We start from the raw sequence: 14,145 nt of genomic DNA, 5'->3' as shown, positions 1-14,145 counted from the left end.
CGTGAGATCACTGCATTCCTAATCCCTGAGCCAGCTCCCCCAAACCGGGGTGGCTGGGTCATCACTGAAGGGCCTAGGGCCAGGATTTCTGGGTCTTGAAGGAGGAGGAAGCTGAGGGCCCAGACTCCGGGATCTCTCGGAGAGAATGAGACTGGAGGCCTGGATTCCAGGGAATCAGGGAGTCTTTACTACTAGGTTCCGTAAAGGAGGGAGCTGGGGGCCCGGACTCTTGAGTCCAGGGGTTGGTGGGGCCGGGGATTCAGAAATCTGGATCTGAGGGAATTCGGATTGGGAACCCGAAGACTTGTGTCTGTGTGAAATACGAGCTTGAGACCAGGAATGGAAGGATGGAGGAAGAATGGGCATGAGGGCCCGACTCCTGCTTGTGAGGAAGGAGGGGTCGAACTCCCAAGTTCCAGGGAGGAGGAAAAAGGGAGTCCGGACTCCTGCTCTCTGAGAGGAAATCGAATTTGGATTTTTCCATCCTAAATGAGGAGGAGGTTGTAGGGTCGGGCTCGTTGGTTCTAAATTTAGAGGGGACTTAGGAGACCGGGATATTCTGGGATCCCCAGAAGCTGGGCGGCGCAACCCCCAGTCAATCCAGCTTTTTTTCTACCGCCCACTTTTCGGAACTACAATTCCCTTGCAGCGGCCCTGTTCAGTGCTCTCACGTCACTTCCTGTTCCGCAGCTCTCTCCGCGCGCGCGCAGGGTGCCGTGGGGCCTTGTCGCGGGCTACCGCAACCCCGCCCCCTTCACCTCTCACCTCCATGCTGTCCCCGCGCGACGGAGGCGACGCGCGGACTACGCCTCCCGGCATCCGTCGCGCGCGCCCCTTCCTGTGTGCCCCCATTGACTTCTGGGAAACTGAGTCCGGAGACTTCCCACGAGCCTTCACGGCACCGTGCTCGGTACTTGAAGTCCCGGCAAGCTCGGCGGCGTTTTAGCTCCGCCCCTCTCCTCCCTCTGCTCGCGAGCCCCCCCAGCCCGCCCCGCCCCGCGCCGGGGCCGGAGCCGCAGCCCGAGCGGCGGGGTAAGATGGCGGCGGCAGTCTGGGCCGCGGGGCTCGGGCCTATCGGGGTGGGCGGGGCGGAGTCGGGTCGCTAGTTGTCCCGGGGTCCTCCCCACACGCCGCGGGGCCTTGGAGGACTTAGCGGGGCGGCCTCTGGCCCGGCAGCGGCGGCGGAACCTGGTGCCGAGCGGGGGGCCTTCTCAAGGCCCCGGGACGCGTCTGTGGGTTCCGGGGGGCATCTACGGGGCGTCCCCTTGAGGACTGGGGACGTCCACCGGGCTGGACCGGGACTGGAGCCTGCTCTCCATCACTTAGCTGGCCTGGGTCATTTCTGTAGGCACTGTTGATCGTCTTTATGGGCTGACCCGAGGTTAGGGTCTGTTTATAGGGTTCTGGGGCCATCTTGAGATCTTGAGATATGTCCCAGGGTGAAGGAGGTCTGCAAGAGCTGAGGAGTATCTGCAGAGCCATCTATAGCACCCGGGGTATGTCTCTTAGGGCTGGGAGTGTCTACATGGGCTGACTTGATGCGGCTCACCTACATGGGTCTGGGGCCATTTAGCGGACCTGGAAGAACTGTTTGAGGGCTAGGAAGTCTTTTAGGGCCACCTAGAGGGGTGGGATATGCCCACCAAGGGAGGGAGGCAAATAGTGAGGTGTGCTGTGAGGCCTGGATGGGTCTCTAACGTCTGAAGAGTGTCTAATCTGGGTGACAGGAGGCAGGGGGCAGTTAGAAGGACCTGGAACCATCTAGGTGGCTTTCAGTGTGACTGCAAGAGTGCAGTCTTTATGCCTAGAGCAAATTCGAATGCCTTTGGGGGCTGGATAATCGCGTGGAGAACAAGACAAAGGAGAGTATTGGAAAATTTGCCCAGCTCAAATGTACTTGCACTTTATAATGTAATTCAGATAAAAAAATGTTTTTAAATTCTGCATTGCCCTGGAGCTATAAGAGATTAGAATTAGTCCACATTAGTGTGGGGAAGTCTGTAGGATCATCTAGACTCATTTAGTGTAAAGCTTTTCAAATTCTTTTGACCTTGATCTACAGTAAGAAGTACATTTTTTATTGAGACCCATTGCATACTGACATATGTATTTAATGCCAAAGTCCCATTAATTAATATTTCCACTTACTCTTTGTGATGTACTGTGAAGAATTTTCTACTGCGTTCAGTTTATTTTTTTTAATAACAAGCTATTTGTGAACCACTATACTGCTATCAGACTGTGGTTTGGGAAACACTGATCTAGAGAGACCTAGCAATGTCGGCAGAATGTCTTTTCATGTTGAAAAGATCTAAGGAGACATGGGTGTGTCTGCAAAGCCCAGGGCATGTCTAAGTGGGCAAGGGAGCATCTTCATACACCGCAGAGGGCTTGGAGATCTCTGTGTCTGTACTCAGCAGATCTTGATTAGGCTTCTGTTACGTGACAGTCACTGTTGAGCGTAGCATGTGCTTCCCCCAGAGGTGCTGGAGAGCAGGTCCAGGCCTGGGAACTGTCCATAGGGGTTTATAGGCAGGACATGTTAGTGGAAGTTAGGGAAGGAGCCACAGGCTCGTGGCTGGGTTCTTTGGCGTAGCTTGGAAATCTGTGGCAGGAGAGAGACCAGGACCAGGGTGTTTGCTTTGCAGGTATGCAGCTGGGAGAGTGGCCGAGATAAACCTGAAGGCTAGTGATGCTAATTATTGTTACTTTGTATTGAGTGCTTGGACTGTGCTGATTCTGTGGCAGAAGTCAGTCCGCTTTCAATTCTCACAGCCCTTGGAGGTAGATATTCCTATTGTGCCCATTTCCAGATAAGCACAACGAGTCAGGGGTGGGGCTGAGGGCTTACAGGTCTCAAAGCTTTCTGGGAACTCTGAGACTGGATATTGTTTTCAAAGTAGCAGATTTGATGGTTACAGGGAAGCCTGCAGCTGAAATAGTCATGCTTCCAGAAGCCCTAACCCAGGCACCCACCAGTGTGAAAGGTAGTCTCTCAACTTTAGTATAATCTAAGAATTTCTGTGAGGTCATGAAAGCTTGAGCCGTGCTTTCATCCAATGGACAGATAGGCCATAGGTGGATGCCCTCTGTGGGGTGGGGTGGACAGCATGCCTTTCTGAAAGCAGTGTTTTCAGTTCAGTACTGGTTTTGTACATCGCTCTATTGTAGTTCCATCTTTTGCATATAAATACAATTTTTTGGTTCCGCGCCATCGAGGAGAATTGATGCTCTAGGCAGTTGTGTGGTATTTGAGGTACACCCAGCCCACTGGCACATATCTCAGTTTGGGAAAGGAGGGTTTGCAAGACTATGGGGCACGGTATTTGAAATCACAACTCAACCAAAAATAAATATCTTGGCGTTGGGTTGGCTCTTAGGAGGGTGGGCAGTAAGGTCTTAAAGCTTGGCCGTGGGGGAACCCGTGGGCACTTGGGAGTGCCATGTTGAAACGGGAGGCTGGGAAGGCCTACAAAGGAGGCAGCTGAGGTCCAGGCAAGGGAAGAGAGCCCACTCTGGTCCCTCCGATGGCTGCACTGGGCCTGAGGCTCAAGGCCTGGAGTGCGGTGGTAGAGGGAGGGATGCCAGAGAGGATGCTGATCAAAGCAATGTTGGCGGCCCTTGAGGTCTTTGCATCCATTTCCTGCTTGCCTCCCCCGCCCCGGCCTCCACTCCAAACTCACCCCCTCAACCGCCAGGTGACCATGGAGGAAGAAGATGAGTCTCGAGGGAAGACAGAGGAGTCGGGCGAGGATCGGGGCGATGGTCCACCGGACAGAGACCCCACGCTTTCTCCTTCTGCCTTTATCCTGGTAAGGCTGCTAGACACCTGGGGCCAAGGGAAGGATGGGCTGCAAGTTCAGATTTCAGGGCCCGATTCCTGGGCCCTGGGGGGGAGGAGGGGCTGGGAGCCTGGACTCTTGGCTCCTCTGAAGGGTTTGAGTTTGGTTATAGGGGTGTCTGGAATGGCTGTCTCCCAGGAGCAGAGCTTGTGACCATTTGCAGGAGTCCCCTGACTGCCCTTTCTTTCCACCCCCTTCACCCTTCACCTTTTCTCTAGCGGGCCATTCAGCAGGCTGTGGGAAGTTCCCTGCAGGGGGATCTGCCAAATGATAAAGGTATGATGGGTTCTGGTTCTTCTTAGCCTCCTATCCCATCTCTGTGTTCTTTATCCTAATTTCATTCATAACCGCTTTCCTGAGGCCTCCTGCGTACCACCCTCGTGCTGGCACAGGGAGCCAAAGATGGGTCAGACCCCACGGCTGCCTTGGAGGGGCTCCCAGTCTGGTGGAAGGGAGACCCCTTCAGAGCGCAGAGGTAGCCCGAGGCACCGTGAGAGGGCAGGAGGCCCAGTTAAGGGAGTGTGTGGGGGCGTGGGGTCTGGGAAGGCTTCCTAGATGGGGAGACAGGTGAACTGGTCTCTGAGGATGTGTTAGGGTCGTCCGGTAAAGAGGAAAGCCTGGTAGGCAGAGGCAGCCCGCAGGCGCACAGCACCGGGCACCTTGCGGGACTGAGCCGTGGTTCTTTGGGGCTGGTGGGCATGGGGCTGTGAGCAGGAGGCAAGGCAGGAGCGCTCCATGGGGACTGGGTCACAGCAAGGTTCTAATGCCACACTGACTTGTCTGGACATCATCCTGAGGGCAGCTAGGAGGACAGAGGGGTGAGAGTGTTGGCACCTCAGAATGGTGTTGGGGATGTCCTTCTGGGACCCAAGTTGGGGGGTGGTGGATGGAGGCAGGGCGAACAGGCAGGCGCTTGGTTCCCTTGTCAAGAGCTAGGGCAGGCTCCTTTTTCCTCTGCCCCACAGAGTCTCTGTCTAGTCCCCCGTTTCCAACCCCCCGTGCAAATCTCTCTCCAGATGGCTCCCGGTGTCATGGCCTTCGATGGAGGCGCTGCCGGAGCCCACGGTCAGAGCCCCGTTCCCAGGAGTCAGGGGGGACTGACACGGCTACTGTGAGTAAGAACAGGGGGCTGGGGGCCCAGACTCTGGGGGTTGGGGGAGCTAGGTCAGTGGAGTCTGGATCCTGGGGGTGGGTTTGGGGACCCAGATCAGCAGCAGTAGTGGAAGGGCTGGGGGCATCATCTGTGGGGGTGAGCCTTGGGTCCCTGAGGCAAGTCAGGATGAGGGAATTGGTGGGATCCCTGCATTTTCTTGGGGTTTCAGATGTTTGGGTTCCTGAGAGTTTAGGGGCTGGGGAAATGGGATTTGTGGGTCCTTACATGAGCAGGGACAGGTTGGAGCCTCTCCTGGCCTATTCCAGGTGTTGGACATGGCCGCAGACAGCTTCCTCACGGGGCTGGTGAGTGTTCTGGATCCCCCAGATACCTGGGTTCCCAGCCACCTGGACCTGCGGCCTGGCGAGTGAGTAGTTGGGCAGCTGGAGTGGGAGAGGCCTTTGGTGTGGGAGCTGGAAGCTTCCCTCGGGCTCACTCACCCCCTTCTGCCCTGCAGAAGCGAGGACATGCTGGAGCTGGTGGCCGAGGTCCGAATCGGGGACAGGGATCCAATTCCTCTGCCCGTGCCTAGCCTGCTGCCCCGTCTCAGGGCCTGGAGGACAGGCAAAACGGGTATGTGGGGCCAGGGCGGAGCTGAGCAGGCGGCCTCAGAGTTGTGCGGGAGTCAGCTGTCGTTGGTAGTAATAGTAGCGATCGTGTCGTTTAGACAAAACCTTTAAGCCTTTGCCTGTTAGACCAAAATAAAGGCTGTGCTTACGGACAGACACACGTAAAGCAAACACTGACGTGATCGCCAGCACGTGCGAGGCACTCAGCGTCCCGGGCTCCACGTGGTACTGGAACTGCAGTGGGAATTCAGCTCCCTGCGAGCGGGGGGCTCTTAGCTCTGAGTGTCAGATTCAGGGAGTCTGAGGTGTGGGGCCTGGGAATTTGCGTGTCTAACCAGTTCGTCGGTGATGCCCCTCCTGCTGGCCCCTGGAACCCTGGTGGGAGCCCCAGGTTTAGACTTCGCTTCTGTACAAATGTCCACAGTTGGGAGGGATGGCGAGGAGAGGAAGGCTCAGGGAGCTCAGGTGTAGCACGAGGGCAGCCAGGAGTGCTGTTCTGCGGTGACTGTGGCTCTCCCACGCCTGGCCAGTGTATGTTTCCCTTCACCTTTTTTCACAGCCGTGGGTTGACTTGGCCATTTGGCTCAGGGAACATTGTACCTGGGGCCCACCACACTCTTGGGGGCCCACAAGAATATCTTCATTTCTTTTCAAATTAGAAGCCATAGAGGATAAGTGAACAAAGGGGCACGGTAGTGCCCTAATAAAACTTTATTGACAAAAACAGATGGCCTTGGGGATTTGGCCCCAGGCCTTCAGTGATACAGATGTATCTGGAACCTAAGAGCTGTTTTGCCGGGGGGATGCTGGGGTTATGTTTTATTTTCTTATCACAGATGGTTTTCTTCCTCCATTTGGAAACTATTAAGAACTTAGGGGATAAAAACTCTTCCGTAATCCTATGTCATATAAAAATTATATAAAGTAGTGGCTGTCTTGCAGTTCCAGACTGCTCCAGCCTGTGGACTGTTTTCTACATCTGGTGGTGGTAATAATTCATAAGCAGGGTAGCAAGAGCTCATGCTCACTGAGTCCTCGTGGTGCCGGGCGCAGTCTAGTTCGTTCCACAGAACTGCTCATCTAGTCCCCTCGTCCTCGTGAGGTGTGAACACTATCATCACCATCCTTCTCTGCTTTCTTTTCTTTCTTCTTTTCTTAGATTTATTTATTTATTTTGGAGGGGTGGGGAGGGGCAGAGGGAGAGAGAGAATCTCAAGCAGGCTCCCTGCTGACCATGGAGCCCAACGCAGGGCTCGATCTCATGACCCTGAGATCATGACCTGAGCCAAAATCAAGAGTCGGAGGCTTAACCGACTGCACCACCCAGGCGGCCCCTCCTGCTTTATCTTCTTCCTCAGCCCTCAGCAGCTGGCGGGCTTTCTGTGTGGCTCATTGAGATTTCTCTCCCTGCTCGATGGGAGCTCCTTGAAGGCAGGGACTTTGTCTCTTGTGTTCACTGTTCTATTCCTAGTACCCCAAACCGTACTTGGCACAAGATAGGTGATCAGTAAAAATGTCCTGAATGAACGTGTGAACCCCCATTGTAGAGATGAGGAAACCAAGGCAGGCAGCAGTTGAGGTCCTTGTCCTTGGTCACGTCACGGGTGAGGGCTCAGAGCCTGGGATCGGGTTGAGAGGCGACTCTGGGACTGCTCTCTTCAGCCCCGGCTGTCCTGGCACCGTCCACCTGACCGTGCTGGCGTCCTGGCCGTCGCAGGGTCCCTATAGTATGTGGTTGGGAGGGGGACCTCGGCACCCGTGTGTGTGTCAGGCGGTGCAGCCCTGGTCGGTTGTCTCCGCGCGTGGGATTTATGGCGCTGAGACCATGTCCTCAGAAAGCCCGGTCTCGGGAGGGCAGAGGAGGTAGCGCGGGAAAGCACGATGCCTGGCCGGTAGGAGGGTGGCGGACACTGGTGGTTCCTGTCGCCTGTCAGTGGTGTCTCTGAGTCCTGAGCAGGTGCAGCCCCTCGGATGGGGCTCGTCACAGAGTGACGTACGTTGGGTGAGGACGCTGGCAGTCAGGGCTCCCCAGCTCTGCCACTTCCTGGCTCTCGAGAGGGAGTTGTCACCTTTGCAGCTACACGCGATGCCCTCCGTAAAACAATAAATTTCCACCAGAGGCAGCCGGGGCGGCGGGCCAGAGCTCGGCCTTGCAGGCGGTCTTGGGTTCAAATCCCGGCCGCCCCGCTCTGGCCCGTGGCTTCTGCGGGAACACCAGTCAGGGGGTTCTTGGGCTGCAGGCCAGTGGACGTCTCAGGGTACGGGAGCACAGGCTCGGTTGCCCGAGTTTGTACCCTAACGTCTCCCCGCTGTGGGCCCTTTGGGAAGATCCTGCAGCTCCCTGAGCCTCAGTGTCCTCTGGTAAGGACGTAGTACCTGCAACGGGGCTGTGGGAACGTGCTGTGAGTCGAGCCGAGTAAAGTGCTGAGAGCCGTGCCTGCTGGCGCAGCGAGGGCCACCAGAGGGGGGCAGTGGCTGGGGTGGCGTCCTGCCTGCAGGCCCCTGTGCAGGACAGCAGGAGGAGGGTCTGCACCTGACCACGGTTCCCGTCTCCACCGTTCCTTTGCAGTTTCTCCACAGCCCCACTCTTCTCGACCCTCCTGTGCCCGCCACCTCCTCACCTTGGGCACCGGAGACGGGGGCCCCGCCCCGCCCCCTGCCCCCTCCTCTGCGTCCTCCTCGCCCTCCCCTTCTCCTTCATCCTCCTCCCCTTCCCCTCCCCCACCTCCACCCCCCCCAGCACCCCCGGCCCCACCTGCGCCCCGATTCGACATCTATGACCCCTTCCACCCCACCGATGAGGCCTACTCCCCACCGCCTGCTCCGGAGCAGAAGTACGACCCCTTCGAGCCCACTGGCTCCAACCCCAGCTCATCAGCGGGGACCCCCTCGCCTGAGGAAGAAGAGGAGGAGGAGGAGGAAGAGGAGGAGGAAGAGGAAGAAGAGGAAGAGGAGGAGGAGGAAGGCTTGTCTCAGAGCATCAGTCGCATCTCGGAGACCCTGGCGGGCATCTATGATGACAACAGCCTGAGCCAGGACTTCCCAGGTGACGAGAGCCCCCGCCCGGACCCCCAGCCCCCACAGCCAACGCCAGCCCCTGGAACGCCGCCCCAGGTGGACTCCACCCGGGTGGACGGAGCCACCCGCCGGCGTGTCTTCGTGGTGGGGACCGAGGCGGAGGCCTGTCGGGAAGGCAAGGTCTCGGTGGAGGTGGTGACAGCCGGTGGAGCCGCCATCCCGCCAGCCCTGCTGCCACCAGGCGACTCAGAGATTGAGGAGGGCGAGATCGTCCAGCCCGAGGAGGAGCCCCGGGTGGCGGTGTCCCTCTTTCGGGCCGGCGGTACCCGGGCGGCCCGCCCCCCTCCTGCCGTCGCGGCGCCCCCCGCCGCCCAGCCCCCGCCCCCGCCGCCCGCTCCCCGGGCCCCCGAGGGGGACGACTTCCTGTCTCTGCACGCCGAGTCCGACGGCGAGGGCGCCCTGCAGGTGGACCTAGGCGAGCCGGCCCCGGCCCCGCCGGCCGCCGACACGCGCTGGGGCGGCCTGGACCTGCGCCGCAAGATCCTGACCCAGCGGCGGGAGCGCTACCGCCAGCGCTCGCCCTCCCCGGCCGCCGCCGCCGCCGCTGCCGCCGCCGCCGCCCCCGCGGGCCCCCCCACCCGCAAGAAGTCGAGGCGGGAGCGCAAGCGGAGCGGCGGCGAGGCCAAGGAGGCCGCCTCGTCCTCGTCGGGCGCGCCGCCGGCCCCACCGGCCCCGGCCTCCCCCTGGGACTCCAAGAAGCACCGCTCCCGGGACCGCAAGCCCGGCTCGCACGCCTCGGCGTCCGCCCGCCGCCGCTCGCGGTCCCGCTCGGCACGCCGCCGCTCGCGCAGCGCCGACCGCCGCCGCGGGGGCAGCCGCAGGTCCCGGTCCCGGGAGAAGCGGCGGCGGCGGCGGCGCTCGGCCTCCCCGCCCCCCGCCACCTCCTCCTCGTCGTCCTCCAGGCGCGAGCGGCACCGCGGCAAGCACCGAGATGGCGGCGGCAGCAAGAAGAAGAAGAAGCGGTCGCGGTCCCGGGGCGAGAAGCGGTCTGGAGACAGCGAGAAGGCCCCGGTGCCCACCCAGCCGCCCTCCGGCTCCAGCTCCTTGGGTGGAGAGCGCGACAGCCGCCGCCGGGGGGCTGTGCCACCTTCCATCCAGGACCTCACGGACCACGATCTCTTCGCCATCAAGCGGACCATCACCGTGGGCCGGCCTGACAAGTCCGACCCCCGAGGCCCCTCACCGGCCCCGGCCTCGTCGCCCAAGCGCGAGGTCCTGTACGACTCAGAGGGACTGAGCGCCGAGGAGCGGGGTGGCAAGAGCAGCGAGAAGGACCGGCGCCGCTCGGGGGCTGCTTCCTCCTCCTCTTCCTCCCGGGAAAAGGGATCACGGCGGAAGGCGCTGGATGGGGGGGATCGGGATCGGGACCGGGACAGGGACAGGGACAGGTCATCCAAGAAGGCTCGGCCTCCCAAGGAGTCAGCGCCCTCCTCGGGGCCCCCGCCAAAGCCACCGGTCAGCAGTGGCTCGGGCTCGTCCTCCTCGTCCTGCTCCTCTTCCTCCCGGAAGGTGAAGCTGCAGTCCAAGGTGGCGGTGCTGATCCGTGAAGGCGTCAGCAGTACCACGCCAGCCAAGGAGGCGGCGTCGGCCGGCCTGGGCTCCATCGGGGTCAAGTTCAGCCGCGACCGGGAGAGCCGCTCCCCCTTCCTCAAGCCCGATGAGCGGGCCCCTGCAGAAGTGGCCAAAGCAGCTCCGGGCAGCACCAAGCCCAAAAAGACCAAGGTCAAGGCCAAGGCTGGGGCCAAGAAAGCCAAGGGGACCAAGGGAAAGACCAAGCCATCCAAGACCAGGAAAAAGATCCGCGGCGGGGGCAGCGGTGGGGGCAGCGGCGGCCCTGTGACGCTGAAGAAGTCCAAGGCGGACAGCTGCAGCCAGGCGGCGGGGGCCAAGGGGGTGGAGGAGACTTCCTGGTCCGGGGAGGAGCGGGCAGCCAAGGCCCCCAGCACCCCGCCCCCTAAGGCAGCCCCTCCGCCCCCCGCGCTCACGCCGGACTCGCAGACCGTGGATAGCAGCTGCAAGACACCCGAGGTCTCCTTCCTTCCCGAAGAGGCCACCGAGGAGGCTGGGGTCCGAGGTGGGGCGGAGGAGGAGGAGGAGGAGGAGGAAGAGGAGGAGGAGGAAGAGGAGGAGGAGGAGCAGCAGCCTGCCACCACCACGGCCACCAGCACGGCTGCAGCCGCCCCAAGCACTGCCCCTAGCGCGGGGTCCACAGCTGGTGACTCGGGGGCAGAAGATGGGCCGGCCACCCGTGTCTCCCAGCTGCCCACGCTGCCCCCGCCCATGCCCTGGAACCTGCCTGCTGGTGTGGACTGCACCACCAGCGGCGTCCTGGCCTGTGAGTGTGCCCTGGGGCCGGAGGGGGGGGCAGGCTGGGGCAGGGACAGGATTGCGAGGATGAGGTCGCAGGGGGACAGACTTGGAGGCAGTGGAGATGCCTTGGAAGGGGTCGGTATGTAGTGTCCCAGGCTGTGAGGGGCTTGGGTGGGTGAGGGCTGGATCAGGGCCTGTCCAGAAGGCTCGTCGGTGTCTGGGTGTGCTGGGAGAGGGCAGGCAGATGAGTGCAGGGGCGGCTAGCCCAGCACAGACTGGAGGGGTAGGCTGTGTCCTGGGGGCCGCCTGGAGGCGGACTAGGATAAGCGAGGTGGTAGAGGGACCAGAAAGAAGAGGGTGAGGGGGGAGCAGTGTCCCTTGGGGGATGGCAGTAGGCCACAGGGGGCTTGAGACAGAATCATCTCTGCCACCACCTTGTCCCTGAGTGACCCGGCCATATTGCCCCCTGACCACACACAAACCTTAAGTCCTAAGAACGGGGTGGGGGGTTGCAGAGTGGTTCTCTCAGTGGCTGAGGCCTCCTTTTCCCAGCTCTGAGCCCAAGACCCATGGCCTCACTAGGGGCCCAGGGTGGGGGATGGCAGCAGGTGGCCAGGTGACGCTCACCAGCCCCTCTCGTGTCAACTCCTGATCTCCTTTTCCTCAACTGTCCGCCTCTTGCAGTGACTGCACTTCTCTTCAAGATGGAAGAAGCCAATCTGGCGAGCCGAGCAAAGGCCCAGGAGCTGATCCAGGCCACCAACCAGGTGGGCTCCCCGGGGGAAGAGTCCCCACAGTCCCTTCTCTTGTCACCTGACTTTGGTTAGGGGAGGAACTGCAATTCCCAGCAGGCTTTGGGACAAGGAAGGGATTGGCCAGAAGAGGAGCCTCTGGCGCCTGGGACTATTGGGAAACCGGGGCGGGAATAATGGAGGTGCGTGGTCCCCCTTCCCCTCCCCCTCCCTTTGTTCATCCTCTCTCCAACCTCTTCCCACAGATCCTCAGCCACCGAAAGCCACCCTCTACTCTGGGGGTGACACCAACTCCTGTGCCCACGTCTCTGGGTCTGCCCCCTGGCCCCTCCAGCTACCTGCTCCCTGGCAGCCTCCCCCTGGGGGGCTGTGGCTCAACCCCTCCCACCCCCACTGGGCTGGCTGCAGCATCCGACAAGCGAGAGGGCAGCAGCAGCTCCGAGGGACGTGGGGACACAGACAAGGTGCGCTGGGCTTGGGGGAGGTGGGTGGCTGGTGGCAGCTTTGCAGAGAACGGGAACAGATGCTGAGACGCAGGGGCCCAAGGAGGACAGGAGACTGATGCCAACAGGCGGGAACTTAGAGCAAACCAAAGTCATTAAATTGTAAGGAACTCAACTTTCCCTCAAACGGATGAGCGGGAGATGGGTGCTGGGCAGATTTTTTTTTTTTTTTTTAAATTACGTGCAAATAGAGAGGGGGAGAGGTACAGAAACACGACATAAACACACCCATGTGCCGACACGCGTCCGCGCGACTGTGTACTTCGTGGTTACCCCTGTCCCTCCCTCCCGTCTTTCTGGGTAAGAGGGAGGGTGGTTTCCAAAAGGAAGATCAGGCATCTGTTGGAGGGCAGGAGGGAGAGTGGTTGCCGGGCAAATTCGGACAGGTTTTTCTTCAGCTGCATCTGGCTCCTGCCCGTGGGCCTCAGGGCAATTTTCCTTTCGGTCACGTCTGGATGTTTTCCTGTCCTGGTGCAACAGCCCGTTGCCCGGAAGATGGCATTGCCCACCTCTTAGTTCGTGTACATTTTGTGCGGGCAGTGGACGTGTGGTTCCTGGTCCAGGGCCACCAGGGAGGGCCCAGGGTCCAGCCTAGCGGATGCTCAAGTGACATTCAGAGGCCCAGCCTGGCCTGTGGTCTGGGGGGACCGCAGCAAGGGGAGTGCAGGGCAGAGGCTGAGCTGGCAGGCAGGGGAGGGGAGGCCAGGGCTTCTGCAGCAACTCATCTGGCCTTTGCTGTCCCTTCTTCCCGCCCTGTTGCCACCTGTGCCAGTATTTGAAGAAGCTGCACACACAGGAGCGGGCGGTGGAGGAGGTAAAACTGGCCATCAAGCCGTACTATCAGAAGAAGGACATCACCAAGGAGGAGTACAAGGACATCCTGAGGAAGGCTGTCCACAAGGTGGGGCCCGGGGGGGGACAGGTACACAGAGGTGGGGAGAGCATGAGGAGAGACGGACACGCGCAGACCGATGTTACACAGACGGGGAGCCGGGAGTGGTGGGTCTGTCTGGAAGGCGAGGAGGGTGACAGGATCTGCTCAAGCCCGCCGGGGCCTGTCCTGCTGGCATCAGGGGTACAAGTAGGGGTGTAGGCCTGGAATTGGGGGAGAGCAGCTCCTATCCTAGTTGCAAGCTGTGCTCAGCAGTCCAGGTGGAGGGGACCCTGGGGGTGACCGCAGCTGCCCCTCACTCCCTAGATCTGCCACAGCAAAAGCGGGGAGATCAACCCAGTGAAGGTGAGCAACTTGGTGCGGGCCTACGTCCAACGCTACCGCTACTTTCGCAAGCACGGCCGCAAGCCAGGCGACCCCCCAGGGCCCCCACGACCGCCCAAGGAGCCCGGGCCCCCTGACAAGGGTGGCCCAGGCCTGCCCTTGCCCCCTCTCTGAGACCCTCAGCCACCCCTTCCCTTCTTCGCCTCTTTGGAATTCTGGACGTATTTATGGCTCCACCTCCCCACTTCCCTCCCCCCATCAGTGGGATGATTGGGGGAGGGTTGCTGCAGGGAAGAGGAGAGCCCCCTGCCCTGCCGCGCCCTGTGCCCCATGCCCCCAAGCCTGTCCCCATTGCCCCTCCCTTCTGTTTGTGCCCCTCCCCCAATTTCATTAAAGATTTCATGAAATGTTAGCCCTCAGCCCCATGATTTTAGCCCTTTCTTTTCAGAGACCGGTTTGGGAAAGGGTTGAGAAGAGCTACACGGGCGGTCTGGCCCGAGTCCGAGGGTGCTTAGCAGGCGGTGACTCGCGGCAGTGCATCTGCCTCTCTGGGCCTCAGTTTCCTGATCTTTGAAGTGGGTGTTGGAGGGATGAAGACCCAGGCAAGTGAAGCACTTAGAAGCATACCTGGTACATAGTCAGCCGCTGCTCTTGACAGAAAGTGGTGGTGGGTGGGGTGTTGGGGTCCCAGGTCCCACCTGCTCAGGGTCTTCTAAGCTCAG

General features: G+C 60.5%; 1 protein-coding gene across 2 annotated transcripts; it reads left to right on the top strand.

The window, feature by feature from the left end:
* The first annotated feature begins 909 nt into the window (after positions 1 to 909).
* On the top strand, positions 910 to 13,839 carry SCAF1 (SR-related CTD associated factor 1). 2 transcript variants are annotated; one of them, XM_032388456.1, is made up of 11 exons: positions 910 to 1,032; positions 3,699 to 3,812; positions 4,061 to 4,118; positions 4,859 to 4,953; positions 5,262 to 5,362; positions 5,453 to 5,568; positions 8,134 to 10,977; positions 11,637 to 11,719; positions 11,950 to 12,168; positions 12,980 to 13,108; positions 13,406 to 13,839. In XM_032388456.1, exons 2-11 carry the CDS (start codon positions 3,705 to 3,707, stop codon positions 13,595 to 13,597), a joined length of 3,945 nt encoding a protein of 1,314 aa, XP_032244347.1. In that variant the 5' UTR covers positions 910 to 1,032; positions 3,699 to 3,704; the 3' UTR covers positions 13,598 to 13,839. The 2 variants fall into 2 exon arrangements, with proteins under 2 accessions (XP_032244347.1, XP_032244348.1); XM_032388457.1 differs by lacking the exon at positions 910 to 1,032 and adding an exon at positions 1,394 to 1,496.
* The last annotated feature ends 306 nt before the right edge of the window (positions 13,840 to 14,145 follow it).

The sequence above is a fragment of the Phoca vitulina genome, unplaced genomic scaffold (assembly GCF_004348235.1).
Source record: "Phoca vitulina isolate PV1807 unplaced genomic scaffold, GSC_HSeal_1.0 scaffold52, whole genome shotgun sequence".
In the NCBI taxonomy this organism is placed as follows: Eukaryota; Metazoa; Chordata; class Mammalia; order Carnivora; family Phocidae; genus Phoca; species Phoca vitulina.
The sequence above is the reverse complement of the archived record's forward strand: the minus strand, read 5'-3'. Positions and strand labels throughout refer to the sequence as shown.

What these genes read in the sequence shown, in the direction of transcription:
- SCAF1 (XM_032388456.1), top strand. Translation starts at nt 3,705, where the DNA reads ATGGAGGAAGAAGATGAGTCTCGAGGGAAGACAGAGGAGTCGGGCGAG. An exon ending in CTCCTTCTGCCTTTATCCTG is followed by an intron (nt 3,813 to 4,060) that starts GTAAGGCTGCTA and finishes CCTTTTCTCTAG; the next exon opens with CGGGCCATTCAGCAGGCTGT. An exon ending in GGGGGACTGACACGGCTACT is followed by an intron (nt 4,954 to 5,261) that starts GTGAGTAAGAAC and finishes GGCCTATTCCAG; the next exon opens with GTGTTGGACATGGCCGCAGA.